Raw genomic sequence first — 17,252 nt, 5'->3', positions numbered from 1 at the left:
TGCTTTAGATTTGAGCCCCTCACATCTGCTTTCAGTTTTCTCTCTGCTATGTCTCACTCTGCTGAAACTCTCAGAGTAGCATGGTCTCTCATGCCTTATAAACCTCAGAAATCTAAGCACCAGCTATGCAATAATTCAAAAGAGTGAAAAAAGATTTAATATCATGTGTGTGTATGTGTTACCTCTGTGCTACTCTGGCTTTGGTTCTGATTCTGTGACTGCACCTCATTCTCCTGCCCTCGAATGTCCAGTGAGTCCATGCTGGATGCCGAGGCAGAATTGATGCTTGACCTGGACGAATGACCGATCGAGCGCACTTCCTGGTCACTGACCGTACCAGCTGATCCTGTGCGGCGATGATGTGTGTGAGAAGGCGGGTGAGACAGAGTTGCAGATGAATATGAGGAGGAGGATGACGAGGAAGATTCAGAAGTCTGCCTCGCTGCCTCGTCCATGCTCAGGGATGCCCTTTCTAGCTGAGCGGTGATGTCATCCAGGGAGATGTTGGAGGCCAGGGGCCGTGACTGGCTGCTGCCACCGCGTACGGTGGAAGCAGGAGAAGCTCTGGTGCTGCTGCTGGTGCTTCCTCCGCTGCTGCCCCCTCCGGTGTGTTTGGTGCTGGCCGAGCGGCCTGTGGGTCTTTGTCTAGATTTGCCATCTGAGGTCTTGCTCATGGGTTTGCCGATAGTGCTGAGCTCTTGTTCTATTGAACACAGGTCAGCCATGAGGGCGTCCAGGTCTACTGTCTCACCTTGGTTAATGGCTTCTACATAGATAGACAGAAGACAATTTTAGTTCATTTAATCCAAGCATGCTACCATTTAAAAGTTTATATTCGTTAATACTTTAATTCAGCAAAGATGCATTAAATTGATTAAAAGTGACTGTAAATACATTCATAATGTTACAAGAGATTTGTATTTTAAATAAATGCTGTTCTCTTAAACTTTCTATTCAGTAAAGATTACTGAAAAAGTTTCCACAAAAATATGAACTGTTTTCAACACTGATAATAATAAGCAGAAAAGCAGCATATTAGAATGATTTCTGAAGGATCATGTGACACTGAAGACTGGAGAATTGGCTGATGAAAATTCAGCTTTGCATCACAGGAATAAATTACATTTAAAATATACTACAGTTATTTTAAATTGTAATAATATTTCACATTTTTACTGTTTTTATTGTATTTTTGGTCAAATAAATGCAGCCTTGGTGAGCAAAAGAGACTTATTTCAAAAACATAAAACAACCCTAGACATTTGAACTGTAGTGTGTGCGCATGGTAAACTATAACTGCAACCATTCTGCAGTTATGCTGGTGGTCTAATGATAATCTACGAAAACTGCAGCATGTCGCAACACCACCATATCAGATGCATGTGAAGGCATTTTGAGTAGGAATTTGAGTGCTAATGTATGCTGAGTAATCAGAGGTGGTGTGTTTCTGGGTGTAATCTAACCGTTGATGTTGTACATAGAGAAACGGTAGGAGAAGTTGGCAAGGTTTGTTTCCTGTCTGAGTGGAGCTTTCTGCATTTTCTCAGGACGCCCATCATCCAAACTCTACATTAGAGAGAGAGAGATGGGAACGTGAGATCAGGTGAGACAAGACAGACCGATCATGAATATAATCATCAATACAATACATCAATACATAAAAAGTGAAGTATCTAAATTAAGTCTGTGAATTAAAAACTGTAACAGAATACTAAATTCTCTAAGAAAATAATTTTCATGGTATGGCCATGTTATAGCCGTTAAACAGCTGTTATTAAAATGTTATACTATTTTGACTAAAAAAATTTAATAAAACATTAAAAAGTATAATCAAGATTTTAAATGCTACAAACGAATACAGGTATCACAATATTATAATGTACAATACTCAATTATTAGTGTTTTTACATGTTAATTGTTTTATCTTATTTTAAATAATTTTAAGTCATCTTTAGATCCCTTTTTTGAAGTCTGCTGAGGTCCCCGGTCCTCTGATTGAGAACCACTGTATTAAATAACGGCAAAGATAATTTAAATGTAAAAATAGAGGAAACGAGCATGTACAGTTAAATGCACAATGCTAACCTACACGTAAAAAAAAAAAAAAAAAAAAAAAAATATATATATATATATATATATATATATATATATATATATATATTTTTTTTTTTTTTCGTTCATATATATATAATATTTTAATATATAATATGTTGGCCAACATATTATAAACAGAATTAATTACAAAAATCTAATGAATTTCACATATCAAAATTTCCTGAGAAAAGCCCCCAAAATGAAGAAACATCATTTTAAAAATATAATACGTCACAATATCACACTGAGCGACTGAGTGTGAGAGTGTCACCTGTGTGAGTTTGTCCAGTTCTCCCAACCAGGCGCCAAACATCTGGTCCAGATCCTGGTCCTCCTTATCACTGTCTTCTTCAGCAGCATGGTCCAAATCATCGTCTGATACCTGCTCCATATCTGCTGTAACACACACACACACACCACCTCAGTACATGATACAGTCCGCTAGCGTGCCATGTCCACATCAACAGACTGCCTGATGTCTAAACATCACAGATATTACAGCCTGCTGACAAAGAACCAACATTTCAAGAACCACTTGTTGGGTTTGATGCGTCTTGTCAACACAATTAGGTGTTGATTCATTTGAAGGATGACGTAGATCACAGGCTGTCATGATGATTGATTTACTTTCCATTTATGTAACCCAGTATATGATATTAATTTCTCGTTCATTATCTCACATCACCATCAAAACCCTTAAATCTTTCTGTTGAATGAGAGTTGTGATATGACTTCCAATCTGCATTTGCACTGCAATCCCACATGATAACATCTGTCAGTCTGGCATATTTGAGAAAAACAAAACCCTTTTTTCATTATCTTCATGTATGCTCTGTCACAGTGTTCGTCTCTGTGTAAAGTAAGTCATTATTCAAGGTTGCCTTCTGAGAGGGTGTGATGTGGTTGTTATGGTAACCTCAGCTCCATCTCAAAGACTGGCATTGTTGCCATAGCAACCCTCTCTAGATCTCCCACTATCAGTTTTCACCCGCATCATTGCCATGGCAACCTCTGCTATATCTTCCACTGTGTTTTTTTTTTAATTAAAATATTGTTCATTACTGCCTAATATATTAAAATTAACCAAAGCACTCAAAGTTCTTCTAGGTTACTTATAAGTATTAGGCATACTCTTGTTACTGAAACTACACTGTATCAAGCACACATAAACAAAACATGCTAATTCGACTTGTAGATCAACATTAATGTTTCAATGCAATGTAATTAAATCATTGTTTAGAGGTAAAATTGGAATCAATGTAATCAAAAGATTGCTGGGTGTGTCAGTAATGACCTCATTAGAAAAGAGGTTTGAGGGTGTAAGGCGACGGTTGCCCTCTAGTGGACATCAATGTAACTGACGCTCAGTCACAGTTTACAACTCAAACAAAACACACGAGTCAGCATGTGTGTGTGTGTGTGTGTGTGTGTGTGTGTGTGTGTGTGTGTGTGTGAGCATGCATTAGGCTTTTCATGCTGAGTCAGGGTTGGGTGAATGTTAAATGATGAACTTTGGTGAACAACTACCAGATGAATCGCAAACTATGCATAGAGACATATTAATGACAGCCTCATCAATAATGATTCACTTTCACAGTAGGAGAAACCAGCTGGGGCCCCTTGACCACACTCCACTATTACATGTAATATATATTATTATAGGCATTGTACATTTATTATTACACAATATGTCAGACTGTAGAAACCTAAACTGATCATATTCCCATCTCTCGTTTTCATTTTCCATCTTTTTCTGCTACATTACATGCCTTATGGGGCCCAAGAGAGCAGAGATGATCCCTCAGAGATTCTGAGCTCACTTTAACCCCAATGAGCCGCTTCACTCTTTGATCCAACAAGGGTTTGTTTGTACTTATGTATGAAGCAGACAGAATGTTTTCTAACATTTACATAGAAAATATTTTGATTAGAAAGCAGAATCACATATTCCAGGAAGACGTGTACTAAACTAAAGCAACCAAAGTCAAAATATACAGTACCCTTCAAACGTTTGGGATCGGTATGACTTTTTGAAAGTCTCTTCTGCTCACCAAGGCTCATTTATTTGATCAAAAATACAGTAATATTGTGAAATAGTATTACAATGAAAAAAAAAATTTGTTTGTGAGTAAATTTTAAAATGTGATCTATTCCAGTGATGCAAAGCTTAATTTTTAGCAACATCACTCCACTTTAAGTGTGTCACATGATCCTTCAGAAATCATTCTAATATGCTGATTTGCTGCTCAAAAGATACATTTCTTATCATTATCAATGTCAAAACAGTTGTGCTACTTCATCTTTCTTAGATTCTTTGATGAATAATGTTCAAAAGAATATTTGGAATATATTTTGAAACATTATAAATTTATTTACTGTCACTTTTGATCAATTTAATGCATCCTTGAAAAAAAAACATTACTTTCTAAAAACAAAAAACAAACAAACAAACAAACTGTACTTTAAATGAACTGTAATGCATTTCTAACAGCTCATTAAAACAAACTATTATCGGTAGTTACAGTGCTTAGACCACGAGAATGGTTCTCCAGATGTTCTTGAGATTAGCTCAGCTTCATAAATATTGCTCCAACCCCATCATGGCAAAGTAGCTGTACTACCTAACACACAAACCAAAAACATAAACAGTATCACTGTAAGAGTCTCTTCAGAATCAGAATCTAAACCGAATGCTTGAACCATTATGAGATGGTTTCAGACCCTCCTGGGTGAGCTGCATCTTCCAGGGTTTACATGCAAGTCCAGTGACAAGAAACAATCAGAGGTGGTTCAGTTCAACAAGGTGCTTAATTCAGTAGATCGAGTCTTGCAAATATATCAGATATGCAGGAAACTAATGATGCCTTCAGTCACTCTACTGCAAAAGGCCGGGCCATGGTTCTGTATAATCAGTCAAGCACAAAGAGGATAAATAAAAAAACAGAGGGAAAGAGAGTGTGGGGCAAAAGTTGATTTTGCTAAATTATGGAACAGCAGAAAATGAAAAAAAAGTGAGGATAAAGAACGAGAGCAGAGGGAAATTAAGCGAGGTGTGTTATCTTGGCACCCTGTTGCTTAAAAGCTGCTGATTTAGACTAAGTTCCCACTACACACAATCTAAAAATGTTCTTCCTTCTATGAAATTCAATGCCTTTTATATTTTGTTATTTTTAAAGAGATTTCTATAAAATAAAGTATATCTGTATGTGCTAATTAACTGAACTGTGCCATTTAAACCTTAATATGAATTAACATGTATCTGGTGGAATGTTGTGAATGTGGCAGTGTGGAACATTTCAAAGAAAATGGTTACTGCTCTCCTTATCATCAAGGTTATGGCCTGTTGTCAGCACAAACAAAAAACAAACAAAACAAAACAAAACAAAGCAGTAATCAAGCCTCAAGAACACAGAAAGGGATTCCGTTTTACTTGAAAATAAATGGGTTAGGGTCTGAATTCCACAGGGATGCATTAAATTACTCAAAAAGTGACAATGTCTATTTCAAATAAACAAAATTCTTTTAAACTTAAAGGCTACTGAAAATTTAGCATGCATCACAGGTATAAATGACATTTTATTATACATTTGCATAGAAAAAAAGAATATTGTAAAAATATTTTAAGAATATTATTTATTAGTAATAATAATAAACTGATAAATGCAGCCTTGATGAAACTAAATTAATGGTAGTGTATTTAATACACACACACATACATAAACCATCAAACAAAATAACAAATGTTTAGAATTCATAATTATGAAAAATATATTTTAAGCATTCAAAACAAAGTAGATTGATTTCAGAAAGTCATACTGTGGACAAAAATGGTAAGAATTATTGAAAATGATAGATTGAGAAAAAGAGAAGAAGGTACAGAGGGAAAGACCAGGATGCACAGAATTCTTCATTTCTACCACGAGCTGTTCTGTCAAGGCTCTCCCACCACCCTCCAGCAGCTGTTCTCTGACATTAACACACACACACGCACGCACGCACGCACACACACTCCTCCTATGAGGCTGAATATGACATCATGGCTGGCCAAGGAGGGGGACAGGAAAAGGAAGAAGGAAGAGGGGTGAACAGGCTAACACCCTTTTCCATGTGCACAGTCTCACTCTTTCAAACACACACACACACAGTGTCAAAGCAGAACAACTAGAAACACTACAGCTGCCACTCTTAACTCCCTGACCTCTTGCTCAAACACACACGAGTGTGCTTGTGAGCTCGGCCACAAATAAACACAGACACACAAGTAGCATAATGCTATTATTCATTCCTACCCAAACACAGGACATATGGCAAAACACACACAACACATGGATCTGAGTGCTAGTCAAATCTAATAAATCACTTACCAGCAGATGCCAACTTCTGAATTAACTTTATTAACACTTAAGCATAAAACGTGGTCTTTCCAGTGGTTTTGAACACACATTGATATATCAACAGCAAAGCGGACTAATATTTATTTATTCCAAATTAAACACACACACACACACACACACACACACACACACACACACACACACACACACACACACACACACACACAACTAAACAACTTTTTAAAAACTGTAAGAAAGCTATTTTTATTTCATTGGGTTACATGTTGTCAGATATAACAACATACATTTATGATCCACCGTCATATGTTTTGACTTTGAATTAGATGATCAGATAAATAACAACAGAAAGAAGACTGCACTGAAACTCTGAAAACCAATGCTTTTCCAGCTTTTGACTGACACACTTCATTTTCATAACCAGTAGTAACAGCCATTTTAACACAACACTCCTGTAAATGCTTTACGAACACACCCGTCATTCTGTGACCAACAAACTACCTTTGACCATGTCATATTGAGACATTTAAAGAATATGCTACTGTACTGCCATACAAATGTCTGATTGTAATCTGCATGAGCAGAAATGAATTAATGTTTCACTAAAAGAGGTTAAAATTTGGGTGGGTAGAGCAGCAGGTGTTTTTAGCTCTGCTTTCCACACATATATTCTTCAGACTCCACTCATATTGTGTGTTACACAAGGTGAAGAATCGGCTCTGTGATGAAGTGAGGAGAAAAGGCACATGAATTTGAGGCATGAAAAACAATGTATGAAAAGTGTTGAAACTACTCATCCCTACTAGCTCTCGTTATCATACATAATTTACTGCACACACACAAAAAAACATAATTGGATGATAATGTATAGGATACCATACATCTTGCATCCATATCTTTGTTTAAAAACAAAACAAAACAAAACAAAACAAAATAATAAAATAAAATAAAATGCTAGGCTGTCAAAATAATAATAATAATTAAAAAAAAAATCTCATTGTTGAGGCCCGGTAAGTAATTAGAAACTAGAAAGTAGAATTAATAATTATTAACTTCGGCAGAGTGACAAATTAAGCATCGGGAGCTGAAGACACTTTCAAATCCATCATCACTCAATGTAAAGCACAGCTGAATGCAGCACACCCCCAAGACAGAAATAGCATCATGTCACATGTGCTGAGCAATTGTGAAGCTCCGAAAATATCCTCAATTTAAAACATTAGATGATTGTATGTGTGTGCATGATGGCAGACAGTCTCTGAGGGATGATGGCATATGACAGCATACTCACACAAGCTGATTCACCACTTTTTTGCCTGTCCACTGTTTTCCTTTACCTCACTCACACAAACACACAGGTTACACACACTGCTGGGTGTAATCTATCATCACATCCTGAGCTAATGGGGCTCCTGAATCAGAGAATGACTCTAAAATAAGCCCTAAACACACTCTGTGAAGGCATGACTCCTTGCATCTCTTTGATATATTTGAAGTACCCAGTATGTTTAATGGCTGTTGAAAATGTACAGTTAATGGCTGTTGAAAATGTACAGTATATGAATTTATTGATGCCTGTCATTTTCATCTTTATATCTGACTAAAATAATTTAATTTACAAGTTCAATTTAGACATTTATTCACATTTAAAAATTGATCAATGCACAGTGAATATGGTAAACGGGAGCTCAGACATGAGTGAAAAAAATAATATTCATTAGGTTTATCATATTTATCAATACTAAATATTCCTTGTTTACCTGAAATATAAATAAGATGCTAAGATTATCTATACAGTGATACTTTGTATTGAAATGAAAGTGAACACTGAGTCATACAGGAGGAAGGTGTGAACATTTTTCATCATCCAGGAATGAGTCAACCCCTCTGAAGTACATCTGACAGCTGTCAGTCATTGTGCTGCATGTTGCTGTGGCAAGGTAAAGTTTGGGTAGATTCATCAAGCATACACAGTGACAGTATAAAGGAGTTTTAGTCACACAAACTCTCTCAAATAAAACTATTTCAGGCCCTATGAAAAAGAGAGCATTATCTAATTTCCTTTTCTCTTCAGAACAACAGATTGTTTTTGAATCATGAGAAATAGACAGATAAGGCACATACAGAGTGAAATGCAGTAGGAGAGAGAGAGGAAAAAAAATTGTGAGAATCACCTGACATGGTGTCTTAAGATATTTCATTAGGGTGTGGACTGATTCTCACTCAGCACTTCACGTCATATCCTTTGGCTATCCAAATGGCACACAAAGTAAACACCCGCACACACACACACAGCCGGTGGCCCAGTGAAAGAGCTCCTTTCATACAGGAGCCACACAAGTCCAAAGTTCGCCAGGGAAGAGGTGTGTCATTTTTCCATAGTTTGACCTTCACTCTGTCTGACGCAGTAAGCCAAAATGTTCAAGCAACAAGGAAGATTCTAAATATGAACTTCATCGACATATAATCATATAAGCTTGTGTCAATACTGTAATCACTAAACTGAGAAGGATGCAGACTCTGAAACATATACATAATTTTTTTTTTTTTAGAAAAAGCATGTTGTGAACTTCCATTAGAAGTGATGGTTGTCTCACTCCTAATGCAAGTTTCACAACACGCTTACATCATGCTCATGTCATCTCAATCATGAACTCATTAACCTCTATTTGACAGTTGGCCGGTTAGTTCAAAAAGTTTAAAATATTAGTATTTTTTTACCTACACCTATCATTTTGCTTCAGAGTACACTGATTCATTAACTGGGGTTGTATGGATTACGTCATGGATATTTTGCATGATTTTTGAAGCTTAAATTTTAAAGGACCTGTCCATTTGCATTATATGGAGTCACAAAGATGGATTATTTTTCTGAAAAAAATAATCCATCTTTCACTGATGAAAGACAGTCATATACTGTACATCTGGGATGGCATTAAGGATGACAAAATTAAGAGAGAATTTAAATTTTTTGGTGGAATATCCCTTTAATCATTAAAAGGACATACAAGCATGGCATTTGGAGGATGCCTAGCAAAAATTCTGGAACATTGTTACCAGACATGTTAAATTAGGGATGAAACAAGGACATCCGCAAATGTCCAATGATTTCAGAACATTTTGCTTGAAAATGGGACCTATTGAAAACATACAAAATAGCCTGCAAACACCCTGCATTGATCATTACAAAATTAACCAAATGCTGAAGTAAGTCAATATTAGGAGAAGAATAACAACAAATCTCTTTGAGAAGCTTCAGAAGACACAAGCACACAAAGACTACTTTAATGGTGGGAAGTTTTGTCATTTTTGGAGCTTTTCATGTGGTTACCATGAACTGTTTTATGGAAAAAATCTGTCTTTAGTTTGTAGTTCCACTGAAGAAAGAAGTCATTTGGGTTTGGAATAATATAAGGGTGCAAATAGCAAAAGTGTCCAATAATGAGGTTTTCTGAGATAGTGAGTAGTATTGAGCTGGTCACATGATCTTTTTATGTCATCTCCCATGAGGCAACCCACTCACATGAAACACTTTTTCTCATCTTACATCAGAGCTCTTGATGCAAGTCTTAAAACAGAGAGTCTGCATAATGAATGCTCTCCGTGCTGAGCTCAGAAACTTCAACAATTTTGATTGGTCTTAAAAAAACAGACTTGGTATGCAAATTTTTTAAGTAGAATTAAAGTGGTTCCATGAGCTGTATCCTCCAGATGTTCAACTCTGCTATTCTTCATATGTATATATCTGCCACATCCTGGCTAAAACAAAAACCAAAAGCACATGCTTACACAGACAGTGCTGACTGTCAGGTATGTCCCACTCTTTGCTCTATGTGTGTGCACAAGTGTCTGAAATGCATGTGTGTAAAGCTTTAGGGCAAGATGAGCAAGCAATCCCTTTTACCGCGGTCCCAGGTGGCTTGAAATGTGAAGTCCTAACTCTGAACTTGAACACCTAAATACACTGCACCATGAACCAGTGCTGCAGATAATGCAGCTGACTTGCATGCAAAAGAAAAAAGAAAAAAGACACCTGCAATATACTGCACAGTCTGAAATAGATAAAAAAGAGGAAATGTTAAGAATAAAGAAATGGGTCTATGAAGACAGGTGAAAACTCTGGAATGCCAGATATCCCATGTGATGGCCCTACAATCAGCTATGTATGAGTTCAGTCAGGAACTGCAGCTCTAAGCATCACCAGAGACTTCAGCCACTGTTCTCACTGCTTCCATTAGACAGACAGTACCCCAGCATCAGGTCTCAGACCAGCTGGCTGCAGGACAGCTTTTTCCCACAGGCCATCAGACCGTTGAACTCCTACATCATGTAATATTAGAACTTCAGCACAGCACTCGAACAATTATAGAGGGGATATATGACCTGCCATATTCCACAATATAATTGCTGCCTGTTAACTGCGTCCCATCATGCACATTATGCCCACTAGTCTGTGCCTACTTTTACTTGTGGGCAGCACAAGGGTGGGCTTTTGGAGCTTTCATCTTCAATAAAGAACAACTCTGCAACTCTGACAACCCTGACCGAAAAGTCAGCAAATCTTCTAGTTTGTTCAAAGCTATACTCCATCCAGGTGTAATAAGCAGGACCAAGTATTTCATAGACATAACTGTGATAAAGAAGAATAGCAACTGCTTTTATCTCAGACTCACTCAATTAAAAACTCTGCTAATGATAGACAAAAACACACTTCTGTCAGGACCACTATCATCAAAGATGACTGACACTTAGCATACAGTTTGGACTGGCAGTATGGTTTTGTTCTGGGCAAAAACTTCCTGCCCATCCATGCAGCCTGTCATGAATGAGCAGGGAGAGCAGCAGGGTAAAAGGGACAGAACCAAATGTAGCAGATATTATTAATGTTCTTAATGACACACTAGTGCAACAACATAATTCAAGATAAAAGGAGTCTGATTCTGGAAAACAAGGAGTATCAGAAAGCCAAGTTCTGGCTGTAACTATGGGTGCTCCAATTAGGATTTTTGAGGCAGATCACAGTGCAATAGTTAATACAATCTTTCATAGATGTGTTTAAACACAATAAATATAAGAAACACATTATACAATGCTTTGTACTTTTGCATTTACTTCTAGATTTATATATTAAGTTGCTCAAGCAAGTGGCAAAATATTTAAACTACTTTTCTTACATTATCACAGACATTCTCGACTTTCTTGATTGTGCAAGCGACAATTCCTGTGTTAACTGTGCAGCATGCAGCTCGCTTATAGTGCAGACATGATTTGATTTGAAGCCATTTGTGCATTTTGAGAGAAAGAGAGCATGTGTGGTGATTGACTCACACTGTTTGTGGAATTGTCTCGCAGAAAGTTTTCAAATTAGCTACTTTATAAGTTATTTAATGAAGAAATATGAACTTTACCTCACCATCAGCATTATAATTATTTCACCCACGCCGGACAGAGACTGAGACAGTGCTGCTGCATGTCATGCAAAACCTCTGACAGAACGCACGTCATCAGCTTGAGATCTGTTTTTTGAGATCGGCCTTTATAGAGACAGCCAATCAATCTTCCCAAAGTGATTATCGGCTGATAGTGATCAGTAGCCGATCAATCGGAGCACCCCTAGCTGTGACAAAAGGAGGAGCTGGGGATGTAGGAGGGTAATTTGCTCCTGAGCAAGCGATAAAGCTGCTGAATAATACTGAATAGACTTTATACAGGAATGTTGTGATAGGTGTTGTATTCCTGTAGGTAGACATGGATAAGCTGAGAGTCAGCAGATGCAAGCTTGACTCACGTGACCTGTCAGAACTAAGACTAACACGCTTGATTTCTGTCACTTTTATACAATGTAGTTACTAGACTACAGAGAAGCGTGAAGGGACAAATTTTTTTTTTTTTGTTCTGAAGTTTGAAGATGACATTTAATGAGACAGTTTTAGGTTAAGTTATATTCCTTGTAAAAATTATGCTTTAAGTGTTCCAATACTTAAGGCACTGATATACTCATCGCAAAGTTTTTTATTCTCAGCTCAGGGGTGAAAACAATTTTGAAACAGCTGCTCAAAAGCACACTTTTTAAAAAATTCTGACAAGACCCATGCTGCTGGGAACCGTGTTTAGCAGAGTAGAGTATGTAAATATGTAAATCTTCTCAGTTACACAACAAAATAAAACAGCAATAAAAAAGAGAAGTAAAGAAAGCATCTGATCATAGGCATATGAATATGTTTGCACCAACTCTGTAATTTGACATTCCAGTGAATTCAAGATTTCACTTGTGTCTAACCTCTACGGACTGAGTGAACAAATGCACCTAAAAGATTTCCACGTCAAAGAACATGGATCCCCAGAGCACAACATCCTATTGCGAATGTAACCGTCATGGAAAGTCATCACAAAATCAAAACTGACAATTATTTTTGGGGAATATTTCAGCATTTATTATAAATTATTTATTTTTGCACATCATTATTTTTTAAAACATTAGACCTCATAATCTTTAAATCAATTTTCAGTTAATCCCCGGGAACAATCAAGTCCCACCCTGCATTTTTTTTCTCGTTTGACGAGCTGTTTCATTTAGATAAGCAGAACTGTTTAAAGTTGGCATGAACCAGAAGTTGTGACTAATGATTCTTCCCTATTGTGACCTATACATTTACCTTTATTGATATTCCAATTACAACTGTTGTGTACTGTTGTACACTGTATATCTGTGTATATACTTTCTATATTAAGCATATTTTTATGTGCATACTGTATAATGATAAGCAAGTGAATTTGATTAGTCAAAAAACTGTGTCTGTGGCACTCCAGATATCCATTTCCTGTATTTCACACCTTGCATCTTGCATGCAACCTTCTCCCATATAGTGCTTCCACAGACAATAGAAAGCATTTGACTATTTGTCATATCGTTCCTCTTTTACACTTCATGTACAGTTGGATTGTGTGGCATTGGCCAACTGCTAACTTTGTGAGGGCCTGTTGCGTGTTAGGCTGGACACACAGACATGACACAAGTCTCAAACTCTTCTCGTCTCCAACAGCTGGGAATGGCATGTCCATCCCCCCAAAAAACAAACATGTTGCTGAGGCCTGGGTGACACATTGTCACAATAAGGGAATAAGGGAATGTCGTTTGTGACCAAGGGTAATCTAAAAAAACACATCAACCCAGTTTATCTAGATGCCAAAGTTGAGACAGCAAGTGAGAACCTGGAATTAACACAGCCAGGTCACCTGATAGCCTCGTGTCACTGAGTCTTAACATCCGAGTATGACTGGACATACTTTAGGTTATTTTTTAAATTATTTTTAGTCTGAACTCTAAAAAAGCCTTTGACACTGCAGGCTATGGACAGGCAATATATAACCAGGAAGTACGACCATATTAGCCCAGTTCTGTCAACTCTGCACTGGCTCCCTATTGAACATCGAATACATTTGAAAATCTTGCTAATTACTTACAATATAAAGCCCTGAATGGTTTGGGTCCTCAATACTTGAGCGAGCTCACATTGCATTATAGTCCTTCACGTCCGCTTAATTCTCAAAACCCTGATAATACCTAGAATATCAAAATCAACTGCGGGTGACAGATCCTTTTCCTATTTAGCGCCGAAACTCTGGAACAATCTACCTAGCATTGTTCGGGAGGCAGACACACTCTGTCAGTTTAAATCTAGATTAAAGACCCATTTCTTTAACCTGGCATACACATAATACACTATCGCATTTCTATAATTCAAATCCATTAAAGGATTGTTAGGCTGCATTTATTAGATCAACTGGAACCAGGAACACTTCCCATAACACCCAATGTACTTGTTACATCATAAGTAGAATGGCATCTACTCTAATATTATTCTCTTTCATTCTTATTCTGAGGTCACCGTAGCCATATAGATCTAGTCTGTATCCAGACCAGATGGTGGATCAGCACCTAAAGACGACCTCTTCAGCCCTGGATGTCAGTGCAGAGACCATGTCAACTAGATGACCCCAGAGACATATCCCATGCTAAGACCTCTTCCCCTCGACGACCATCGGCACAACACCATGGGAACCAGACAAGACCTCTGCACCTGTGTTGCAGCCTGAAAATAAACCACATCATGCAGGTTTCATCTGGCCAGAGGGGAACTGGCCCCCCGACTGAGTCTGGTTTCTCACAAGGCTTTTTCTCCATTTCGGTCACAGATGGAGTTTTGGTTTCTTGCCACTGTTGCCTTTGGCGTGCTTAGTTGAAGACGCTTGACTGATTGCACAGACACTATTGGAAGAGAGCTGAACTGGATGATGACATCACTGATTCATAAATGAACTGAATTTAGCTGGAAAAATGACTATATTATTGTCCTCTTGCATCATTGACAAACTATTTTCCTGTCTGACACTGTGTAGCTGCTTTTTTTTTTTTTGTATAAAGTGGTATATAAATAAAGGTAAAAAAAAAACAAACAAACAAACAAACAAACAAAAAAAAAACTTTGGTTAGTTGTCATAAAAATAAATGTTTAAATTCCCTGATATTTTAGGCTTATTGGTCGCACTAAATTACTTGATTTTATTGACATTTTTTTTTCATTCAGAAATTAAAAACATGCTCATCATAGAAAAGGTAAATACTCCAGGAGGATAGCCAATCATTTCAGTGACAGCAGAGACACTCGGAGCCTGTGGCAGGGGATACAGACTATTACACACTACAAAGCCACCACCGTGGACCTTTGACAGCACTGTCTCCCTGGCTGCTGAACGAGCTGAACGCATTCTTCCTGTCGCTTTGAGGCACAAAGCAGCACCACTGCACAGAAGACTCCATCTCCTCCTGGCGAAAAGGTGATGACGCTGTCCCAACCCAGTATGAGGAGATCCTTCAGCAGGATCAATGCACGCAAAGCTCCAGGTCCTGACAACATCCCTGGGCGTGTACTGAGAGATTGTGCAGTGGAAATGACTGATGTCTTCACAGACATTTTCAACATCTCGCTTAGTCAGGCTGTTGTCCCCATATGCTTCAAAGCTACCACCATCATTCCAGTCCCAAAGAAGCCGTCTCCATCCTGCTTCAATGACTACCATCCAGTTGCACTTACCCCTATTCTCATGAAGTGCTTTGAACGGCTAGTCATGTACCACATCAAGTCTGCCCTGCCCCCCTCACTGGACCCCTTCCAGTTTGCATATCGGTCCAACCGCTCGACCGATGATGCCATCGCCACTACCCTCCACTTAGCACTCACACATCTGAACAAAAGACTCATATGTCAGAATGCTGTTCATAGACTTCAGTTCAGCATTCAACACAATCATCCCTCAACAGCTCATTCACAAATTGGTCCAGCTGGGGCTCAACACTTCACTGTGCAACTGGTTGTTGGACTTTCTGACTGGAAGACCTTAGGCAGTAATGGTCGGCAGCAACCCATCCATCACACTGAATACTGGGGCCCCCCCAAGGATGTGTGCTGAGCCCCCTCCTCTTCACTCTGCTGACCAATGACTGCACACAGTCACAAAACTCTAACCTCTTTATTAAGTTTGCAGATGACACGACTATGGTGGGTCTCATTAGCAACAGAAATGAGACAAACTACAGGAGCAAGATGAGCCGCCTGGCCGGGTGGTGCAGTGACAACAGTCTCTCTCTGAATGTGGAGAAGATGAAGGAGATTGTTGTTGACTTCAGGAAAGTGCACACTCAGCATGCTCCTCTGACCATCAACAGTGAAACTGTGGAGAGAGTAAGCAGCACCAAGTTCCTGGGTATGCACATCACAGAGGACCTCTCCTGGACCAACAGCACCGCAGCACTGGCCAAGAAAGCACAGCAGCGTCTCTACTTCCTCCGCAAACTGAGAAGAGCCAGAGCCCCGGCCCCTATCATGTGCACCTTTTAAAGAGGCACCATCGACAGCATTCTGACGAGCTGCATCACTGGGTAGTATGGTGTCTGCAACACGTCCTGCCGCAAGTCACTTCAACGCATAGTGAGAACAGCCGAGAAGATCGTTGGTGTCTCTCACCCCTCCCTCCAGAACATTTATGGAACCCGTCTCACCCGTAAAGCCCTCTGCATTGCAGGTGATCCCACCCACCCGACACACAGCTTCTTCAGTCTCCAGGCCAGGACCAGCAGACTGAAGGACAGCTTCATTCATCAGGCTGTCAGGAAGCTGAACTCCCTCCCTCCTGACCTTGCCCCCTCTCCCCTCTTTTTCCCCATGCACCACTGAACTCTGAACCTTCAATTGTCTGTATGTATGTACTGTACATGTGGACAAACTGACAGTAAAGCACACTTGATTTGACTTGACTAAATCCAGGTCGCTACGAATTGCATTTTTTGTGTGATTTTGAATTAAAAAAAGAGAAAAAAGGAAAGGCGTCATGTCCCTGACCATTTTATAAATTGTTGAGAAAATAAAAATTGTGCATTAGAAAATGAGTCTTTATTTTAACTCAATTTGTTAAAGTTGTAAGCACAGGTGTAAGTCTAATGCAAGTTTAAAAGTGTACTTCTTATTTGGATCCACTCTCTGTCAGTTCTAAGTGGGTCAAGACTGGAGTTCAGTCTTTAGAGAGGGCATGGTAACATTTTAGCAGCTAAGAAAAAAAAAATGTTGCAGTAAAAGCACACATAAACACTCCAAACTAATTTCCAGAGAAATTCCAGTTCATTCACCATGTTAAACACTGAGCTGTCTAGATCCTCCAGGGCTTCAAATGGCTGCACTCATTCCTGGCATTATTCTCAAAAATCCAGCTGTGGTGTCAGAATGCTAAACCTTCACCCACTGTCTCCCA

General features: G+C 38.6%; 1 protein-coding gene across 6 annotated transcripts in view; it reads right to left on the bottom strand.

Annotated features, from left to right (window-relative positions):
* Nucleotides 1-17,252, bottom strand: part of LOC109067300 (Ras association (RalGDS/AF-6) and pleckstrin homology domains 1b) — a 51,638-nt gene that overhangs the window by 20,690 nt on the left and 13,696 nt on the right. For 4 of the 6 annotated variants that reach the window (XM_042756766.1, XM_042756773.1, XM_042756797.1 and 1 more), the window contains 3 exons: nt 2,366-2,490; nt 1,464-1,566; nt 183-766 (listed from right to left, as the gene is read on the bottom strand). In XM_042756766.1, the coding sequence (XP_042612700.1) occupies nt 183-766; nt 1,464-1,566; nt 2,366-2,485 (807 nt within the window). In that variant the 5' untranslated portion in view covers nt 2,486-2,490. The remainder of the gene's footprint in view (nt 1-182; nt 767-1,463; nt 1,567-2,365; nt 2,491-17,252) is intronic. The other 2 variants (XM_042756782.1, XM_042756789.1) reach the window with 1 other exon arrangement.

The sequence above is a fragment of the Cyprinus carpio genome, chromosome A1 (genome assembly GCF_018340385.1).
Source record: "Cyprinus carpio isolate SPL01 chromosome A1, ASM1834038v1, whole genome shotgun sequence".
Classification (NCBI taxonomy): Eukaryota; Metazoa; Chordata; class Actinopteri; order Cypriniformes; family Cyprinidae; genus Cyprinus; species Cyprinus carpio.
Note: the sequence above shows the minus strand (reverse complement) of the source record. Positions and strands in the feature narration are given on the sequence as shown.